General features: G+C 38.9%; 1 protein-coding gene across 2 annotated transcripts in view; it reads left to right on the top strand.

Moving 5' to 3' along the window:
* chchd6b (coiled-coil-helix-coiled-coil-helix domain containing 6b) overlaps nt 1–17,116 on the top strand; it is a 96,162-nt gene that overhangs the window by 60,522 nt on the left and 18,524 nt on the right. Inside the window, exons 7-8 of one of the 2 annotated variants that reach the window (XM_028448172.1) lie at nt 10,216–10,351; nt 14,541–14,588. In XM_028448172.1, the coding sequence (XP_028303973.1) occupies nt 10,216–10,351; nt 14,541–14,588 (184 nt within the window). The remainder of the gene's footprint in view (nt 1–10,215; nt 10,352–14,540; nt 14,589–17,116) is intronic. The other variant, XM_028448173.1, reaches the window with a different exon arrangement.

The following is a 17,116-nucleotide window of genomic DNA, read 5'->3' as shown; positions in this document are numbered from 1 at the left end:
ATTTCTGCAGTTCATCTAGAGTGATCATGGGCCTCTTGGCAGCATCTCTGATCAGTTTTCTCCTTGTATGAGCTGAAAGTTTAGAGGGACGGCCGGGTCTTTGTAGATTTGCAGTGGTCTGATACTCCTTCCATTTCAATATTATCGCTTGCACAATGCTCCTTGGGATATTTAAAGCTTGGGAAATCTTTTTGTATCCAAATCCGGCTTTAAACTTCTCCACAACAGTATCTCACACCTGCCTGGTGTGTTCCTTGGTCTTCATGATGCTCTCTGCGCTTTAAACTGACCTCTGAGACTGTCACAGAGCAGGTGCATTTATACAGAGACTTGATTACACACAGGTGGATTCTATTTATCATCATTAGTCATTTAGGTCAACATTGGATCATTCAGAGATCCTCACTGAACTTTTGGAGAGAGTTTGCTGCACTGAAAGTAAAGGTGCTGAATAATTTTGCACGCCCAATTTTTCAGTTTTTTATTTGTTAAAAACGTTTGAAATATCCAATAAATTTCGTTTCACTTCATGATTGTGTCCCACTTGTTGTTGATTCTTCATAAAAAATTACAGTTTTATATCTTTAAGTTTGAAGGCTGAAATGTGGCAAAAGGTTGAAAAGTTCAAGGGGGCCAAATACTTTCACAAGGCACTGTACTTTGTCGTTTCTTGCTTTACTTGTGTGTGAACAGACAGGTGGCTTACTGCACAGATCTCTGTGCCCTCCAAAGCATTTGGCTCCTAGTCATTATTAAGAACAGGCCCTTTCTACACTAGAAAGCAACAAACATTTTCTATTAAGACATAAATATGCATGTCACAGAGTGGGTCCATCACTGACTGCAGCAACACACAGACAGACAGAGCGATGAGGCAAACGTGTCATTCACCAAACCTTTCCCTTTCTGACAGTGGATTTAAGTGTATACCGAACGTGTCTTTCCTTCCTTTCCCGTTCATAGCGCTACCAAGGGTGAACACTTGGGAGCTCTAGCTGTTTTGGTGCATTCATTTAAAACACACTTTAAAGCGCTTTTACCTGCAGGCGTCCAGTAATGAATAAGGAAGTTACCGCCTTCTATATAGTTTAGTGTTGCCACTAAAATGGTCGCATAATGAAATTGATAACGCCCAGTTGGAGGGGATTTTGCTTTAAATGAAGGCTGCCATGGCCTAGTGAGTTGAATTGTTTCTGGGTTACAGAGCAGGAAACACCAAGTTTGAATCATGGAAGGACTCCTATGCTTTGCTTTGCTTCAATGTAAATAGTGTAAATAATTGTTTTCATTTTTGCTACTTTTTTGTCAATTCTTGTGCTGCAAGCGAGTACAGCATTATCTGTATCTGTTAACCATATTAATTATCTGTATCTGTATTTGTACTCAAAGTGGATGGAGCCGAACCCGGAAGTGGGCAGGATTTAACCTGGAAGTAGGTCAAATTGTCTTGAAATGGGCGGGGCTTTAACTGGTATGTTATTTTAAGCATGCAATCGATATGGGTTGATCAGAAGTTGTTGTAATTATTGCTGATTAGAAAACTATTTACAGGACAGCATCATCATTGAGCTTCAGATCAATGGTTTTGATCACGATAGCAAATGAACTATAGAGAGAGAGAGAAGCTTAATTTGTAATATTATTTATACCACTGTATCTTTATTATTTTTTTATGAAATACAACAAGAAACGGACACAGTGCGTGAAGTCAAAAAAACTAGTTAGAGCCAACTGTAGATTGAAAAAAAAACTGATGATCGGCAGACAGAGAGAAAGAGTTTGTGTGTAGCTTATTTATACCACTACTACCTTTATTTTTTTATGAAATACAACAAAAAAGTCGCATTCTACCAAGCACCACCTCTGAACGAAAAGACGTTTACCAAAATTCTACTGGTTAAAAAGTAACAAACCAAAGTAAAAACAAACCTGAAGCTGAAGAAACCCTAAAGGTTAATGGAAAACACCTGAAAAACCTGAGTGACTAAGCAGAAACTTAGCTGTTGTTTGTGTGTCAGTGAGCAGAGCATGTGTGTGTAGGGGAGGGGGCTCTGATTAGCCTGCAGAACGCAGACACAGTCAGAGCCAATGAGGATTTTCATTCAATCCGAGCACAGATATTGACTCTTATTACTTGTATAATACTCGTACTCTGCAAAAGTGCTTTAACCGTACCGGATGCTCATTTTAGCCGAGTATCCGGCTCAACCCGAGACATAAGTGTACCAGAACTTTTATTACCTGTGGACTGTACTGTCTTATTTAGTTTATGGAGACTATTTATTCTGGTTTAAAATACCCATGCATGCATCTATATATCCATTCTTTACTTAAAAAATATTTGACAGTACTGTTCCAGAAGCCAAATGGCTAGCGATCAAAGGCAACAGGAGCCTCATTATTGTCAACTTGAGTAAGTGGTTCAGCCACAAGTTTTTTTGATTGGAAATTTATCGGTGATGAGATGTCACACACAAACACAGGTTCACATGGGGCTCTTATCTTGTTCCCACATGGCACCTGTTTTAATGAAACGTTGTCGTTATCCTCTCTCATCTTCTCTCTCTGAGGCTGGAGAGGATCAATCAGCGGAGCAAACAGAGTGTGAATTTATATCCAATCTTCCTATCTCTCTTCAGTGTTTCATCTGTCAGCCAATAATGACACAGACAGAGTCCTGTCTGTCTTGATTCCGTGGCTTGTAGTCACGTCAGATTTGAATTTCCATTCAAGATGAAGGTTGTTGAAGTGTTGTTTAGTAAAACTGGCATTTAGTCAGGTGAACATGTAGTGATTTTTAATTGCAAGCTCTATCAAATGATCATATATAATACTAGATGTGGAGTCTGGTTATTTTTCTTTCAAAGTCCTAATAGAGCAACCAGGATGATAAAAGCTGGGTTGGTGCCTTTATGTCGCAAGTTGTACACCAGTTCTGTGACAAAATCTGTGACCTGCAGATGTTCACATTTGCAATGGACTTCAGCCACCAGTCAGTCACGATCTGTTTAGTGGGGAGTAAAGACCTCTTAGGAGTAAATGCTCCCTGCCATTAGCATTAAAGATTCACCTGCAGGGTTTATAGGCCCACCTATATGCACACATAAACACACACATGCAATGCACATCAGACGCACACAAAGCCAGGTTCTCACTACATTAGGAGTGTGACAATATTTCAATACGGTGATATATCGCGATATTTTTCCACACGATCGATTATCGATATGCTCCCGCTAAGTATCGATTTTTTTTAATTTTTTTTTTTTTTTTTATTAAAATTGTTAATTTTTTTTTTCAAAACCTTTTCTGCTTTTTCACTAAAATGTGCAGGTGCGTCTTCACAGAAATTTTGTCACTGTTATTTGAAGGAACCAATATATTGTTTACTGGAATATTGCACTATAATGGTGTCACTGGTAAGAAAGACCCTATTTTTTTGTTTACAGAAAGCACTATTGGAGATACTTATTCGTTTACATTGGTATGTTGACACTTATTTACAGAATTGTTGCACTAAAATAGTGTCACTGTTCATAGGACACTTTTTCAATTTATTGTCTTTCAGAGATATAAAATAAAAGTTTTATTTTTTCACTTAATCTTTTTTTTCTTGTAATGTCATAGATTATCGTAGATTGATTTCTGACCAATATATCGATAATCGCAGTATCGTCATATCGTGAGATAATCGTTACTGTGAGCTTTGTGTTGCGTATCGTATCGTGAGGTACCAAGAGGTTCCCACCCCTATTGTACATGGACTCACACTTTGACTGCTTGAATGAAGTGGACAAAAATAGACAAATCATGAGGTCAATGCTCACTGACTAATTTTCTGACAATATTAAATAAATAGAAAATTATAATGCAGAAACTTTTTTGTGACTTGGCTAGATATTTGATAATGAACGACAGTGTCATAATTGTGTGATTTAAGGGTATACTGTGAAAAACAAATTCAAGTACAAATTAGCATGCCACTTAAAAAAAAAAAAGAAAAGCATGTCATACTTTCAGTTTTGTCATATAAAACACATCATTCCAACAATAATTTGCTTTGTTTGAATGCTAATTGGCTAACTTAAAAACAACAACAACACAGTACCCACAATGGTGAGTGAGCGAATAAAAGAACATTCTCTAGCCCTAATGATGTTGATGGTGCTGTGATTCCAATTATTTAGCATATAAATTGTGCACTGTTTACTGTAAAAGGATATTCATTGGTAATCAGTTAATTTCTAAACGCTAGTTCCAGTTCAGTAGCATGTTACAGTGGAGTGGTGCAATAAAACACCCACAAGAAAAAAATTGGGCCTGGAATGAGAAGGATATAAGCATCGCAAAGATTTTAACAGTTTAAAATGTGTGCTATTTTACTCCTTTTGATCTCCTCCTAGCTGTGACATCTTTGATCCTTTGTTCTACTCCTTTCCATTCAGATGAAAAAATACATAGCAACTATTTTTAAGAGAAGCAAATTTTTTGCCATAATGTATTAATAGCTCCTCATGTCCTCACAAACACAAACCACAAACAAAGTTATTTTCGAAAATGCTGAATTATTCAGTTGTGTGATCTTTTCCGTAGCTCCTTACTGCTTTACATCACACTTCAGAGCAGAGAGCTTTAGAACAACCACACACTGCCAAGGTGAGACAACAACTAATGACAAATATCCCTGAGTTGTTTTCAACACTCAACCCAACACAAAGTTATACAAAAACATCCCAGGAGTTAAGCAACGGCAGTTTTGTTTTGCTTCGTATCTCAGTAAATGTTAGCGATCAGACTAGCTTGGGTTGCTAATGCTCACCTTTAATTTCAGTTAAAGAGGCAGTTGGTGCAGATTAGCACGAGCAAATTTCAGCTTCAGAATTAATTAATCAAACAGTCCTGCTATTGGAAAGTTTGTCTTGCCGAATGTAGAAAAGAATGAGTTTTTTCACTATCTTAGAATGGATAGTGTTTCTGTTATCTGTCATTCATAGGGAGTTATTTAGAATGCATAGGAGATGTTGAAGTCACGTTATTAAAATGTCTTTCTTTCATAGAATTTTGCAGTCGAGGTTTAGATGCCTATCTAATGCTTTGAATTCAAATTATTTTACAATATATAGTGTAGTAAAACTACTACAAATAAAAAAATCTCTCTAAAATATGGAATTGAGAAACTTTAACACAGGACAGGATTTAAGATTTAAATCTTATATCTTGAATTTACCCTGTAAAACTAAGATAAATTAATTGTAACTCAAACTAAACAATAGTGTGTGTACTTGGTTCACTTGCAGGAACTATGTGCATCTAGTGGGTGATTGTGGCTCAGGTAGTTGGCGTCTTTGGAACGAGAGGTTGAGGTTTGATCCCTGTTTATGTTTTGGATGTCTCGATGGGCAGGACATATAACCCAAAGTTGCTCCCAATGGTAGAGTAGCAGCTCTGTCGCGATGCAGAGGTGGGCAACTGCATTGATATAGTGACGTTATAGCATTTTAGATTTTCTGTTTGTGGCAGGACAATAAAGTTGTGAAGTAAATAATAAATGAAACATTAGGGATGCACGGAAATGAAAATTTGTGGCCGAAACCAAAGCTGAATAAAATATAAACGCTTGGCCGAATATCGAATGAGGTTTGGTTTTTCACTATTTTTTTTAATAGTGCATAAATAGCCTAGAATACATTTTTAGCCATGTTTTAAAGAAAGTAAATGTTTATTGAATATTCTCACTTTTTTTTTTAAATATTCCAGTAGCCTTTGCTTTCCAAAGAAAGCACAACAAAGTTTTTCATTTATATTGGCCCTTCAAATGAAACAAAACATGCCTTCCAAAAAAAAAAACTAAAGTGCACTAAAGGGGCGGTATGATGAAAAAAACTCACTTAATAATGGTTTTGCTACAGTGATATACGTCCCTTTAGCCTCATTCAGAGGGCCAAACTTGAAAAAGTTATTTCCTCCCTCCCTTGTTATTCCACATTTTGTAAAAAGTCAGCTCGAAACGGGCAAGTTGGATTTTGCCCACGTTGGCAGGTGACGTCACCTAACACGCCTCCTAGAATATGAGCTCCTCCCTCTCCAACTATCTAACAGCTAAAACAACACTGCGGTTTAATATAGAATATATATTATACTTTATTGCCATATATGCAAATTGAACTACTGGACGCCCAAACTGCACTACTTTTTCTGCTGCCGATCGTGTCGGGAGTCACTGCTTGTTCTACCGTTGTTCACACACATCAGCTGTTAACACTCCGTGCTAATGCTACACCAGCCTATGCAGCGAGACCCGACATTGCTTGTGAACTGAGGAGGAAACGTTGGGGATGTTTACGGATTTGTGGCTCACACTGCTAACAACGGACTCTGTTGTGGAATTGGACGACTTCCAACTTTTACAGGGTGACGAACGACGGAGAGCGGAAAGAAGAGTCTGGCTGTGTTTGTGTGCGGAAAGGAGGAGCAGCTGCTCTGGTTCTGCAGCAACGCACGCACACTTTTCTGACTCAAAATCACTACACGTTGTTTGATTGCATTATTGCAACACACGCTACTAGGCCTTGCTTTTAACTCACTCCACCGAAGGCCGAATGTGGCTTTTTTTTGCAATATTCGGACGAATATATTTGGTTACCGAATATTCAATGCATCCCTAAAAACTATATTTTAGTTTTTTTCCTTTCAATTATTTTGTTTCATTTATCATATTGTAAACTTAAGGTATTGTTCCACCCCATCAACTAATGATTAATACAGAACCAGATAGCATGCCATTTATGTCCAAATGTAGTGATTTGTTGCCAAACAGTGCAAACGTTTCTTTAACTGCCAGCAAAATAAGCTGAAATTGTTATGAAGGGTTACTGTTCATCCAGAACAAGCTGTAAGGTTTATTTGTCATGTAATACTTTATTTTCATACACCCTCTACTTGCTCTGTGTCTTTCTCTCTGAGGGTGTTTTCACTAGACTTCATGAATATTCTCTCTGCCAGTGATTGATTTAATCTTGTTTCTCCTTCCTCCACTGCACAATGGAACACACACACAGTTACACACACATGATATTTGTCAGTGAAGGCAGGAGGACTGAGCCCATTCATACGTGAAGGGGGCATGATTTTTTTTATTGGTTTGTGAAATTAAAGGTTTGTGTGTGTTTATATATGCATGACTGCATACAGTAAATTAAACTAAAGTGGTCAAGAACAAAAAAAAACATGTCATGTCATGAGGAAATTTTTCATTAAGACACATGCAGCTCCTTATTTAAATCTATATGCTCTTTATTGAAGAGAATTTCATCTAATCTTGATGATGGTATTAATGATAATGATTACTTTATTGATCTCAGGGGAAATTCAGTTTTTCAGCTGCTGAGCATCACACTCAGTTATTCAGTTTATACAGAGAAGATAAATAGGTAAATAGCTTTAAAATAATATATAATATAATAGATACAAATAAAAATAAACAAAATACCCATTTTCATATTACTGATATCTATAAATATTTTTTATCTACTACTCTAAGTGTTGTCTTCCACCACCTGCACTAAAAGGTTCTGCCTTGCTCCGATGACACAGGTGGCCTTTTTAATCAATTTGCCTTGCCTCCGATGGCCTTTTTGGTTGGTGCTGCCCCCAACACACCATTCCATAGACGAGGTAGCTAAAAACCACAGACAGATAAAACATAGACATTGGAGAAGTTGAAGGTTGCCAATTACCTGAGGATGTACAGTCTGTTCTGAACTTCCTTATAGACATGATCATTGTTAACTGGCCTGTCCAGCTGGTCATCCACAGGTATTAATAGGAGGCACCCACCTCAATCTCCTTGCCACTGATGTGGATAAGCAGAAGAGCTGTATGATGCCTCTTTAGTCCACTACCAGGTGTCAACCTCCAGTTCCATGTTGTACAAAAAGTCTACAGTGTAGAGGATAAAGAGGAGGGTGAGCCAGCACTTTCCCCTGTGATGCCTCTGTGTTTCTGGTCAATTTGTCAGATATGATAGTCCCCAAGTTGACAAATTGAGATCTTTTAGTGAAGTTGTCTATGATCCAGGACATGAGGTTTGTCCCACACGTAGAGTAATGTTTTTGAAAGCACTGGAGAAATCCATCAAGAGGGCATGATGCTGAGGTAGACACAGGTATAACCTATAATATTTCTACTAAATACCATTAAACAGACAATATGCATTTATTCAAAGCTTTGATGATCAAATATCGACTAGTTTATTATTTATCTGCAGTAGATTAGTAATTAGGGCCCGAGCACTAACCTAGTAGGACCCTATTGTAATGCACTTAGTTTTATTAATATCCTTCTTATATAGGACCTGATTGCATTTTTGATTGCCTATTAAGACTGGTGAACATTTTGATATTTTGGGGGAATTGCACATATGAATGGTAAAATGATTCTATAGCGCCACCTTGAAAATTAGCCTTTTGTGGAGTTATTACAATTAGTTTTGCGTACAGCTACAAAATTTGAGACACGTGTCATGACAAGATGAACAAAATTGCCATATCAACTCTTTATCCAAAATGCAACTGGAAGCCGCCATTTTGAATGAACTGTGAGGATTTTAGTTCATTTTCAAGATACGTTTTAACATACAGCGTAACTTCAAAACACCTCAAATTTGGCCAGTATGTACACCTGGGCTCTGTGATTAAAAGTTATCAAAATTTTCTAGAAAAGTCTAAGGGCGTTGCTCTAGTGGCATCTGGAACTTTGATGTTTCGCCATCAAACATCACGTGCTGCTTATCAACCTTAGTATGCTCCAATCTGCATCAAATTTTACATGTTTGATCAAAGTCCTGCCCTGATCACATCCATATGCTAATATCCATTAACAGTCATAGCGCCACCTCCTGGCAACATTAAATGACATGTTTTACACATTGTTGTGCTGTTATTAGCTGGTTGATTGTATTCACCTCACATTCACCTTGTCTGTGGCGGGGCGGCAATTTTCGATGTCTCGCCATTAATAAGTGTTCACATCTCAGCTCTACATGATGCAGTCTGGGCCCCAATTTCACATGCTGGACAAGGGTCCGGGTTTGAACACATCCACATTTTAAAATGTATTTATAGTCATAACACCACCTATTGGTAACAGGAAATTTGAGCAGCATGCACCAATTTGTGTCAAACTTTACATGTTTAATCAGAGTCCTGTTCTGGTCACATCCATATGTCAATATCCATTCACACACACAACCTTGTCTTTGCTGGTTTGTAGATTGTGTGCGCGCGTGCCAAGGCCCACCTCTGAGCTCAAAGTCCCCCTTCCAACATTTCACCCCCTGTTTTCACCAGACCATACTCAATGGTTACCACAGCAGCCATGACAGAGCCACCAGGGGATTGGTCAATAAAGTTGAATCTTTATAGATTGAAATATTCCTCTTAGCAGCCTGTTATTAAGAGTTTGTAGAGTTAAGTAGATGAAAATGAATTATAGCAGCTTTCATTTGGATGCCAAAAAAATAAGTCATGGTTTAACCCAACGTCATAGCGCCACCTATTGGTAAAAGAAAATTATAGGCATCTTTGCACAGAACATTGCAGGAAAGTTTGTGATATAATCCTTGAAAATGGTCAGCTGTGTCTCAACACTTTAATATTTCTGTCACAACATGACATCCCGACATGCGTGTGGTGCGTGTAAGTAAATAAACAAGTTCTGAGTGGTTTTGGTAAATGTTCTCAATCAGTTATAGTGCTGATTAAGGATTCATGTATTGTCACATTGAACCAGATCCTGAGTACTGAACTTTACTGAGATCTGCCATGTTTATCCCAGTTGGGTTCATACCAAAGACAAATCACATTTATACTTATGTTTAATTTTTGTGTCTTGAATCAATTAACATATGTAAACTGCTTAGAATGATTTGGTGCTGGTTAAGATCACACCTCCTGTCAATCTTCTGCACCACCATGCCCATGTCTGCCATGTGATATGTCATTTTGAGAGACAAATGGGAGAATAACTACATTTCTCAGTGGCATAACATAAAAACAGCCATATACAAATAATATTTGAATTCCAGTTAAGGTCCATGCAGCAAAAGAGACCTAATTACATGCCAATGTCTAAAGATGTACAACTTGGTTTGTGACCACATGTAGTACTGGAAGACATTGCTGTCACTGATCTTCTTTTGCACCGCTGCTTTTCTAGACCCCGGCAGAATATATCTTTCTGTGCTGACCTGCAGGCCAAGGTGCTCCAATGCTACAGAGAAAATCCACAGCAGACCTTGCACTGTTCCAGCCTGGCTAAACACTTCATTGACTGTGTTGAGCAAGCAAAGAAGGTAAGAGAGCTGCATACAAAGCATGAGTGGTGTCAGCAAAGGATAAAACGTCTTTGCATGTTATGCCTGTGCATATTATGCCTGTGCTTATGGGGATGTCACGCCTGCTGCTGCCTCTGGGCTATTATTCTGAAGGCCACCTTTCTTGCTGGGTAATCTGTGCTACCTTTACTTCTGCTACCTGCTCAGCTGTGTCTCATCTGCACATTAAGTTTTCCTGTATTTAAGCACTCCCACTGACACCAGATTGTCTGCGTTACCCATGACTGGTATTTTCTTTGTGTCTGGACTAAACTGTATGAACCCCACCTTGTTTTCTGGATTCTGCCCTCTGAATAATCCCTGTGATCTGTCACCTGGTCCGACCGCTAACCTGTGTATTATCCTTGCTACGCTGAAAAGTGTTTGCTAACGAATTATCGTATTGTACCGTTCCATCCGCTGACTGTCAGCCTGTATAACGGAACGGTGGCTTAGATTAAACATTTAAATCATATTCCAGTGTCCAAGACTGCTATTGGGTCCAGCGTTCTGACTTTATTCTCACAGAACAATTTGACCAGTATGGACTCAACAGATTTTGGTTCAGGCCAGCCTCAGACAGAGATCTTTATCGGGAGGTACTTGAAAGAACTGCAGAGACAGCAGTCACAGTTCAGCTCCTCCTTGACCAGCCAGGTAGACCACCTCTCAGCCAAAATACGCCAGTACGGAGGCCGACTCTCTGCATCGGTTCCCAGTGCTCCGTCACTGCTCTATCTTTCTTAGAAGTTTTCTGGTGGACTGGGGCAGATTCATGCCCTTCCTTGTCCAGTATGGACTACATTTTAAACTAAGGGAAGGATCTTTTCCCGATGACCGAGCTAAGATGGCTTTTATAGTGACTCACCTAACGGGCAGAGCTGCAGCGTGGGCTACCGCTGAGTAGACACGTGACTTTACTGTATTCCACTCACTCTTGGCTTTTACTTCCACACTATCCACAGTATTTGACTACTCCTCTTGTGGTTCTGACATGGCCAGAGCTCTCATAAGGCTACGGCAAGGTAATCGCTAACTCTGGGATCATGTTGTGGCATTTTACACCCTCGCCTTTGATAGCAGATGGAATGGTGCCTCCTTGTGGAACACCTCATTGAACTATTTATTAAGGTGGACAACTGCCTCAGGGAGAGAGACTCAGCAATCTCGTTGGTTCTCCCCTGAGCAATGACTTCAAGCAGCACCCCCTGCATCAGAAGAACCCATGCAGCTGGGCCCTGTAGGCTGTCCTGACGAACGCCAACGGTGGTGTCTATATCTACTGTGGGCAGGATGGCCACTTCCTCATCCATTACCCCATTCGTAGCATGCATCCATCACCCTTGGGTGAAAGAAGGGTGAGTCCAACTACCTCTACCAGTATTTATTCTCATTCCCCAAACAAAACTAGACACCCTGCACAAAGATAATGTTTTATTTTCTAGGGCCCTCGTGGACTCTGGGGCTCATGAGACTCTCATGTACTGGGACCTGGTGAGAAGGCTAAAGACCAAGTACTTGTTGCTCCCGGAGCCTCTAGAAGCCAGGGCCCTGGATGGCAAATTAATTTGCTGTATCACTCATCAACCTCAACCCTTGGAGGTTAGAATGGCTCTATTCCATTCTCCATTTAACCCATTAATCTTGGGCTTCCCATGGCTCATCTGGCTCAGCCCCTACTTTGACTGGTCTTTGGGGGAGATCACAAGTTGGGGATCGCACTGCTAGTCCGCCTGTCTCACTGTGCATCCCGCAGATTCTCCTAAGTCCAAGGCCTATGAGCTGAGATTTGTGCCACTAGAAACTGAATTTGAATAGTTGGTATTGAATTTGAAAGTTACAACTTGAAATTGAATTTACTGTTTTGAAACTGAATTAGTAACTTGAAATTATATTGAAACTGAATTAGTAACTTGAAATTGTATTTTTACTGCTGAAAAAAAATATTCCTAGTATATTCCAAAAATTACATATATTTCTGCTTCTCAAATTCAGAATCACCTCACGCAATTCAATTTCACTACACGGAGACACACTTCCGGTCCGCGAGGTTGAGCAATTAATGACTGATTCATAGAACTCCTGTTTACATCTATAAATACTGTTTTACAGCCCGTTTTAGGTTTTGACCATATATAATAAAGGCATTCATTTTCTATATCTACAGTATGTAGTCCTGAAAAAACTTCAGACTACTACATTTGCAGCATGGAAGTTTTGTTTGGTGGTGACGTCAGGGGTAATTTGATACAAACACAAGCTATTTGGTAGACTTGTTATGAGAGCGCGGCTCTACATAGTAAGTTACAACTTTTTAATCCTTTTTACTCCGTTTGCTGCTGTTCTTTGACCACTGAGAACCACTGCGGGTTATGTTGCCGACATTTGACGGGTTCCTGCATTAAAGGATTTTCTTAAAAAACGACACTTAACAGTGACAAGACACGAAGTGCAGAGCAGCACATGCTACAAAGGCCTCCTAAAAACACCGGCCACTGATCTCTGTGTTCTGATAACATGGCAGTGTTACTGTATCAGTTTAATTTGATGCTGACAGATCAAAAGAGCTGCATCATCATAGAGAAGACATATTTAAAACTGAAATTATCTAGGAATATGTATATATTAAATATGAGCAGTTACATATATGCAAAAAGGCAGGATAGTATATAAAACCAGCTATGACAGTGTTGTTATACAGTAAGTTTACATACAACAGTAAGATAATTTTGTGCAGTGAATAGTGAATGTGATAATGTCCCCCGCTCACACATTGATCAGTTGTAGTTATATGTCCAGGGGGATGAAAAAGACTTCTGAATATTTGTGGAGCAGCTCAGAGACTAAAGATGTTCCTCTGATCATGGTCTGGTGCAGTGAGTGCTGTGTGTTCTCCAGAATGTGTGGAGTCACAACTCTTGTACTACTTGGTGAAGGCGGTCGCCTTCTTCTCTGCTCCCACTCTCCTCCTTATCTTCCCTTGCTGCTTCTTTTGTCTTCTGTCTTGTGGATCTAATCCATAGAGACTCTCTCTGCATTTTACCCAAAAACCAAAATTATGGAATTGGTCAGCTCGTCTCTCAATGCAATCGATCAAATTTTTTTGACAAAAAGACTGGGGAGGGGTGAGCCCGCGTGTCTGGATGGAACTTTTGCAGACGGATACATGATGGATTTCTGGAATAAGTGGAAGGTTGTGTGTCGTTCCATGCTTTCCATGGAGGACGTGGAGGACATCTACATGATTGGATTTATGGTAGCAGGGATGTTGCCGATTGGAGTGGGCAGCTTTCTGATCTATTGCAGTAAGTCTGTATTCGTTGGCAGCTGTTTTGGGAAGGCTGCCAGTAATTTCTGAAGGATGGGGCAGAGCACTCAACACTCAAACTAATGTGATGAATGAACTCAAAAATACTGTAAGTAGGAGGCTACTTTGGATCGTTTACACAGGATTGAAACCAGCTTGGAGAGGCTGAGTGGTCGGCTTGCAATTTGAGGCCACAGTATTGGATTTTACTGCTGCAGACTAAAGACTCGAGACATGAATCAGTGATTGATTGCTCAACCTGGCGGACCGGAAGTGTGTCTTTGTGTAGTGAAATTTAATTGCGTGCAGTGAATCTGAATTTGAGAAGCAGAAATATATTGAAATTTTTTTCAGCAGGAAAAATACAATTTCAAGTTACTAATTCAGTTTCAATACAGTAAATTCAATTTCAAGTTGTTACTTTCAAATTCAATATCAACTATTCAAATTCAGTTTTTAGTGGCACAAATCTTAGCCCATAGAGGCCCTCTGTTTAGAGCGCTACCATGACCTCAGTGAGGTTTTTTCTCCAAGGCCTGGTGCACTTCCCTTCCTCCTCATTGGGAGAACTGCAGAATTCACCTGCTTCCCGGCTCTACTCCTCCTCGGGGTCTTCACTATAACCCTGTCAGCTCCTGAGGGCAAGGCCATGGACAACTAGATCAGTTACTACATTAGTTACACCATTAAGGCTGGAACCATTCGTACCTCCTCATCATCCGCTGGAGCGGGCTTCTTCTTTGTGGGAAAGAAGGATGATTCTCTGCACCCCTGCATCGATTACGTTGGCCTGAATGACATCAACACAAAGAACAGGTACTCTCCATCCCGTTGATAAACTCTGCCTTCGATCAATTACAGGAGGCCTGGATCTTCACCAAACTGGATCTCCGGAACGCTTACCATCTGGTACGAATCCAAGAATTCAATGAGTGAAAGACTGCTTTCAACACTGCTAGTGACTGCTATGAGTATTTGGTGATAATGTCATCAATTTCCTTTTGTCCATTTAGACCACATTCTGATTTTTTCCTCTGACTTTGAGATTCACTGTCTTCATGTGAGACAGGTTTCCTTGACAAACAATTTATTTGGCTTACAAGGGCTTGCTAGATATACTTTATTGTGCCTTCACTTTCTACTCTCAATATTTGTAATGTTGTTGTTAAATGCTTTATGTGTACATTTTGAATTTACCAACGTTTCAATTTTTCTTTTTTTATTCTTTGTTTTATTTTATTCTCTTCTGTTTTTACTATTCTAATTCTTCATTGCGCAGGTGTTTGGAATTTTTAAGATCATATACTCATTCAAATTATTGGTAAAGAAGCTAGTTTGAAATGATTGAATTTTAATATGCACATTAGTAATCTTTGCTTATCACTGCCTCTTTATTTGGCCCAGGTATTATGTACAGTAAATGGTGTTTTTTTAGTATCTGTACCCAAATTGTAGTTAAAGTAATTGGCCTTAACCTTGTTTTTTTACTCTTTAATGAGCTATGGCATTCATTTTGCATTGAGTAAGTACACATATGACACAATAAAACAATTTAACTAATAACTTAGTTTTATTGTGGTAAGTCCTGTTAACTATTGAAACAACAGTGTACGGCAATTGTCATTGGGCTGCCTACAAGTGTTGGAAAGCATGAAAGGTTTTCTTGCATGGAGGTACACCTAAGTGGTGCGCATGCACAAACAAAATGACAATGCGCACCCGATAGAATTTTGAAACAGCCGTTTGGACACCTAAAATAGAAGCAAACAACAGGAGTCTGCTTTTGTTTGAACAAGCACGTGACTCTGTTTGGCTTCATCTCAAAGTGGAGAGGAGCCGGGATACAGACACCGGACTTTGTGCTGGTTGCACTACAAACACAAAAAAGTGAGAAAGAAATCAGCTCTTCAGGTAGAGTGGAGGTGATGTAAATGAGTGAAAGAAAACATGTAGAAGTTATAGCAATGTTGTTTGTATAAGATGTGTGGATGTTGATGGTTGACCCAGCATTTGGCAGCAAGGAGGACCTTGCTACCTAGCCTGGAGTAGAGCCCTGTGGGAACATCGCCAGTTGTATGGTTTGTGGGAACGGACCATTAGTAGGGGTGGCTCTATGGACAGAGTTCACGATACGATATGATGGACGATAATGGACTTCATAACTATAAAAAATAGCCATACTTTTACTTGACTTTATGCATACTTACTCTAAGTATGACCTTTTCAACCCAATACAAATATAATAGCTAAAACAAACCATAACATCAATAAGAGCCAAAGGTGCCACTCTGCAAATGGAACGGAGAATAAAACAGACTGACAATTCATGTCAGTCTAAAATTAAAGCAAAGTAATTTCATAATCATGACATTCTTCAAAAAAATATTCCTATCTTTGCATGACCTTTGCCTAATTTTTTTTTTTAAAACATCAACCCCCACTCTACGCACACACACCTTTGCGACCAATAGATAGATCTTGCGATATTTTAATATTGGGATATATTTTTGCACAATATATCGCCTCATCTTTAACCATTAGCATTAAAATGTGTTCAAATAGCAGATAGAAACTTAAGATTAACCATTACAGGCTTTAAAGATCTTCAAACAGTTTACATTGGAGAAGAATAATAATAATTCATATTGGAATGCTTTTATAATTTGCATGCATGCCCGCATTGTGGTACTTACTGATAATAAATTTACTCTATTATTACTGTCATTAAATCAATTTTTGTGTTCAGTAGTTAAAAGCTTTCCTCCTTTCCTCCTGCTGTCGCGTTTGCAAGTACTCCTCCAAACCCAAAGAGCCTCTTTTTACCCTTTTTTCACAATTTTTTCATCAAAATACATTAATGAATGGGGATCATTTGCACATTATATCATGACAAAATGCACTGAAATGACTCCAAAGTACATAAACAAAATAAAACAACAGTTGATGAATTTGGCAGTTTATGCTGCAGAAGTGAGCCAAAGGTCCACTTTAAAAGCAATCAGTCTTTCAAAACTGTTCAAAAGATCCATTTGGAGGCTGAATAAGGCTCATCGGAAATAAAGCTCTATAAATGTGTTTGCAAAATTCACTTTAAAAGTTTCACAGTAAAGAAAATTAGTTTTGTATTCTGCGAGACACATCAGTCTATCTTTTTGTTTGCTACTTGCAATTTCTTTACCAGAAATAAGTGTATAACTTTAATGACCATTTTTTTGTTTATTATTTTTTAAATCAGTCATAGCTTTAACGTAGTGTGTTTTAACGAGTCCTAGTAGGTGAAAGAAAAGTATTTGAGATAACCGTTTTTCTTTCGGAGTGCAAATTACTGACAAATTAAACTTTTGTTTGTGTTGACAACAGCAGAACACATCTGTGAGTGGGTGGGCATGTTTTTTGACAAGAGGTTCCCTTAACTTTAAATATAGCCAACGAGGATG

This window comes from Gouania willdenowi, chromosome 5 (genome assembly GCF_900634775.1).
Source record: "Gouania willdenowi chromosome 5, fGouWil2.1, whole genome shotgun sequence".
Lineage (NCBI taxonomy): Eukaryota > Metazoa > Chordata > Actinopteri > Blenniiformes > Gobiesocidae > Gouania > Gouania willdenowi.
Note: the sequence above shows the minus strand (reverse complement) of the source record. Positions and strands in the feature narration are given on the sequence as shown.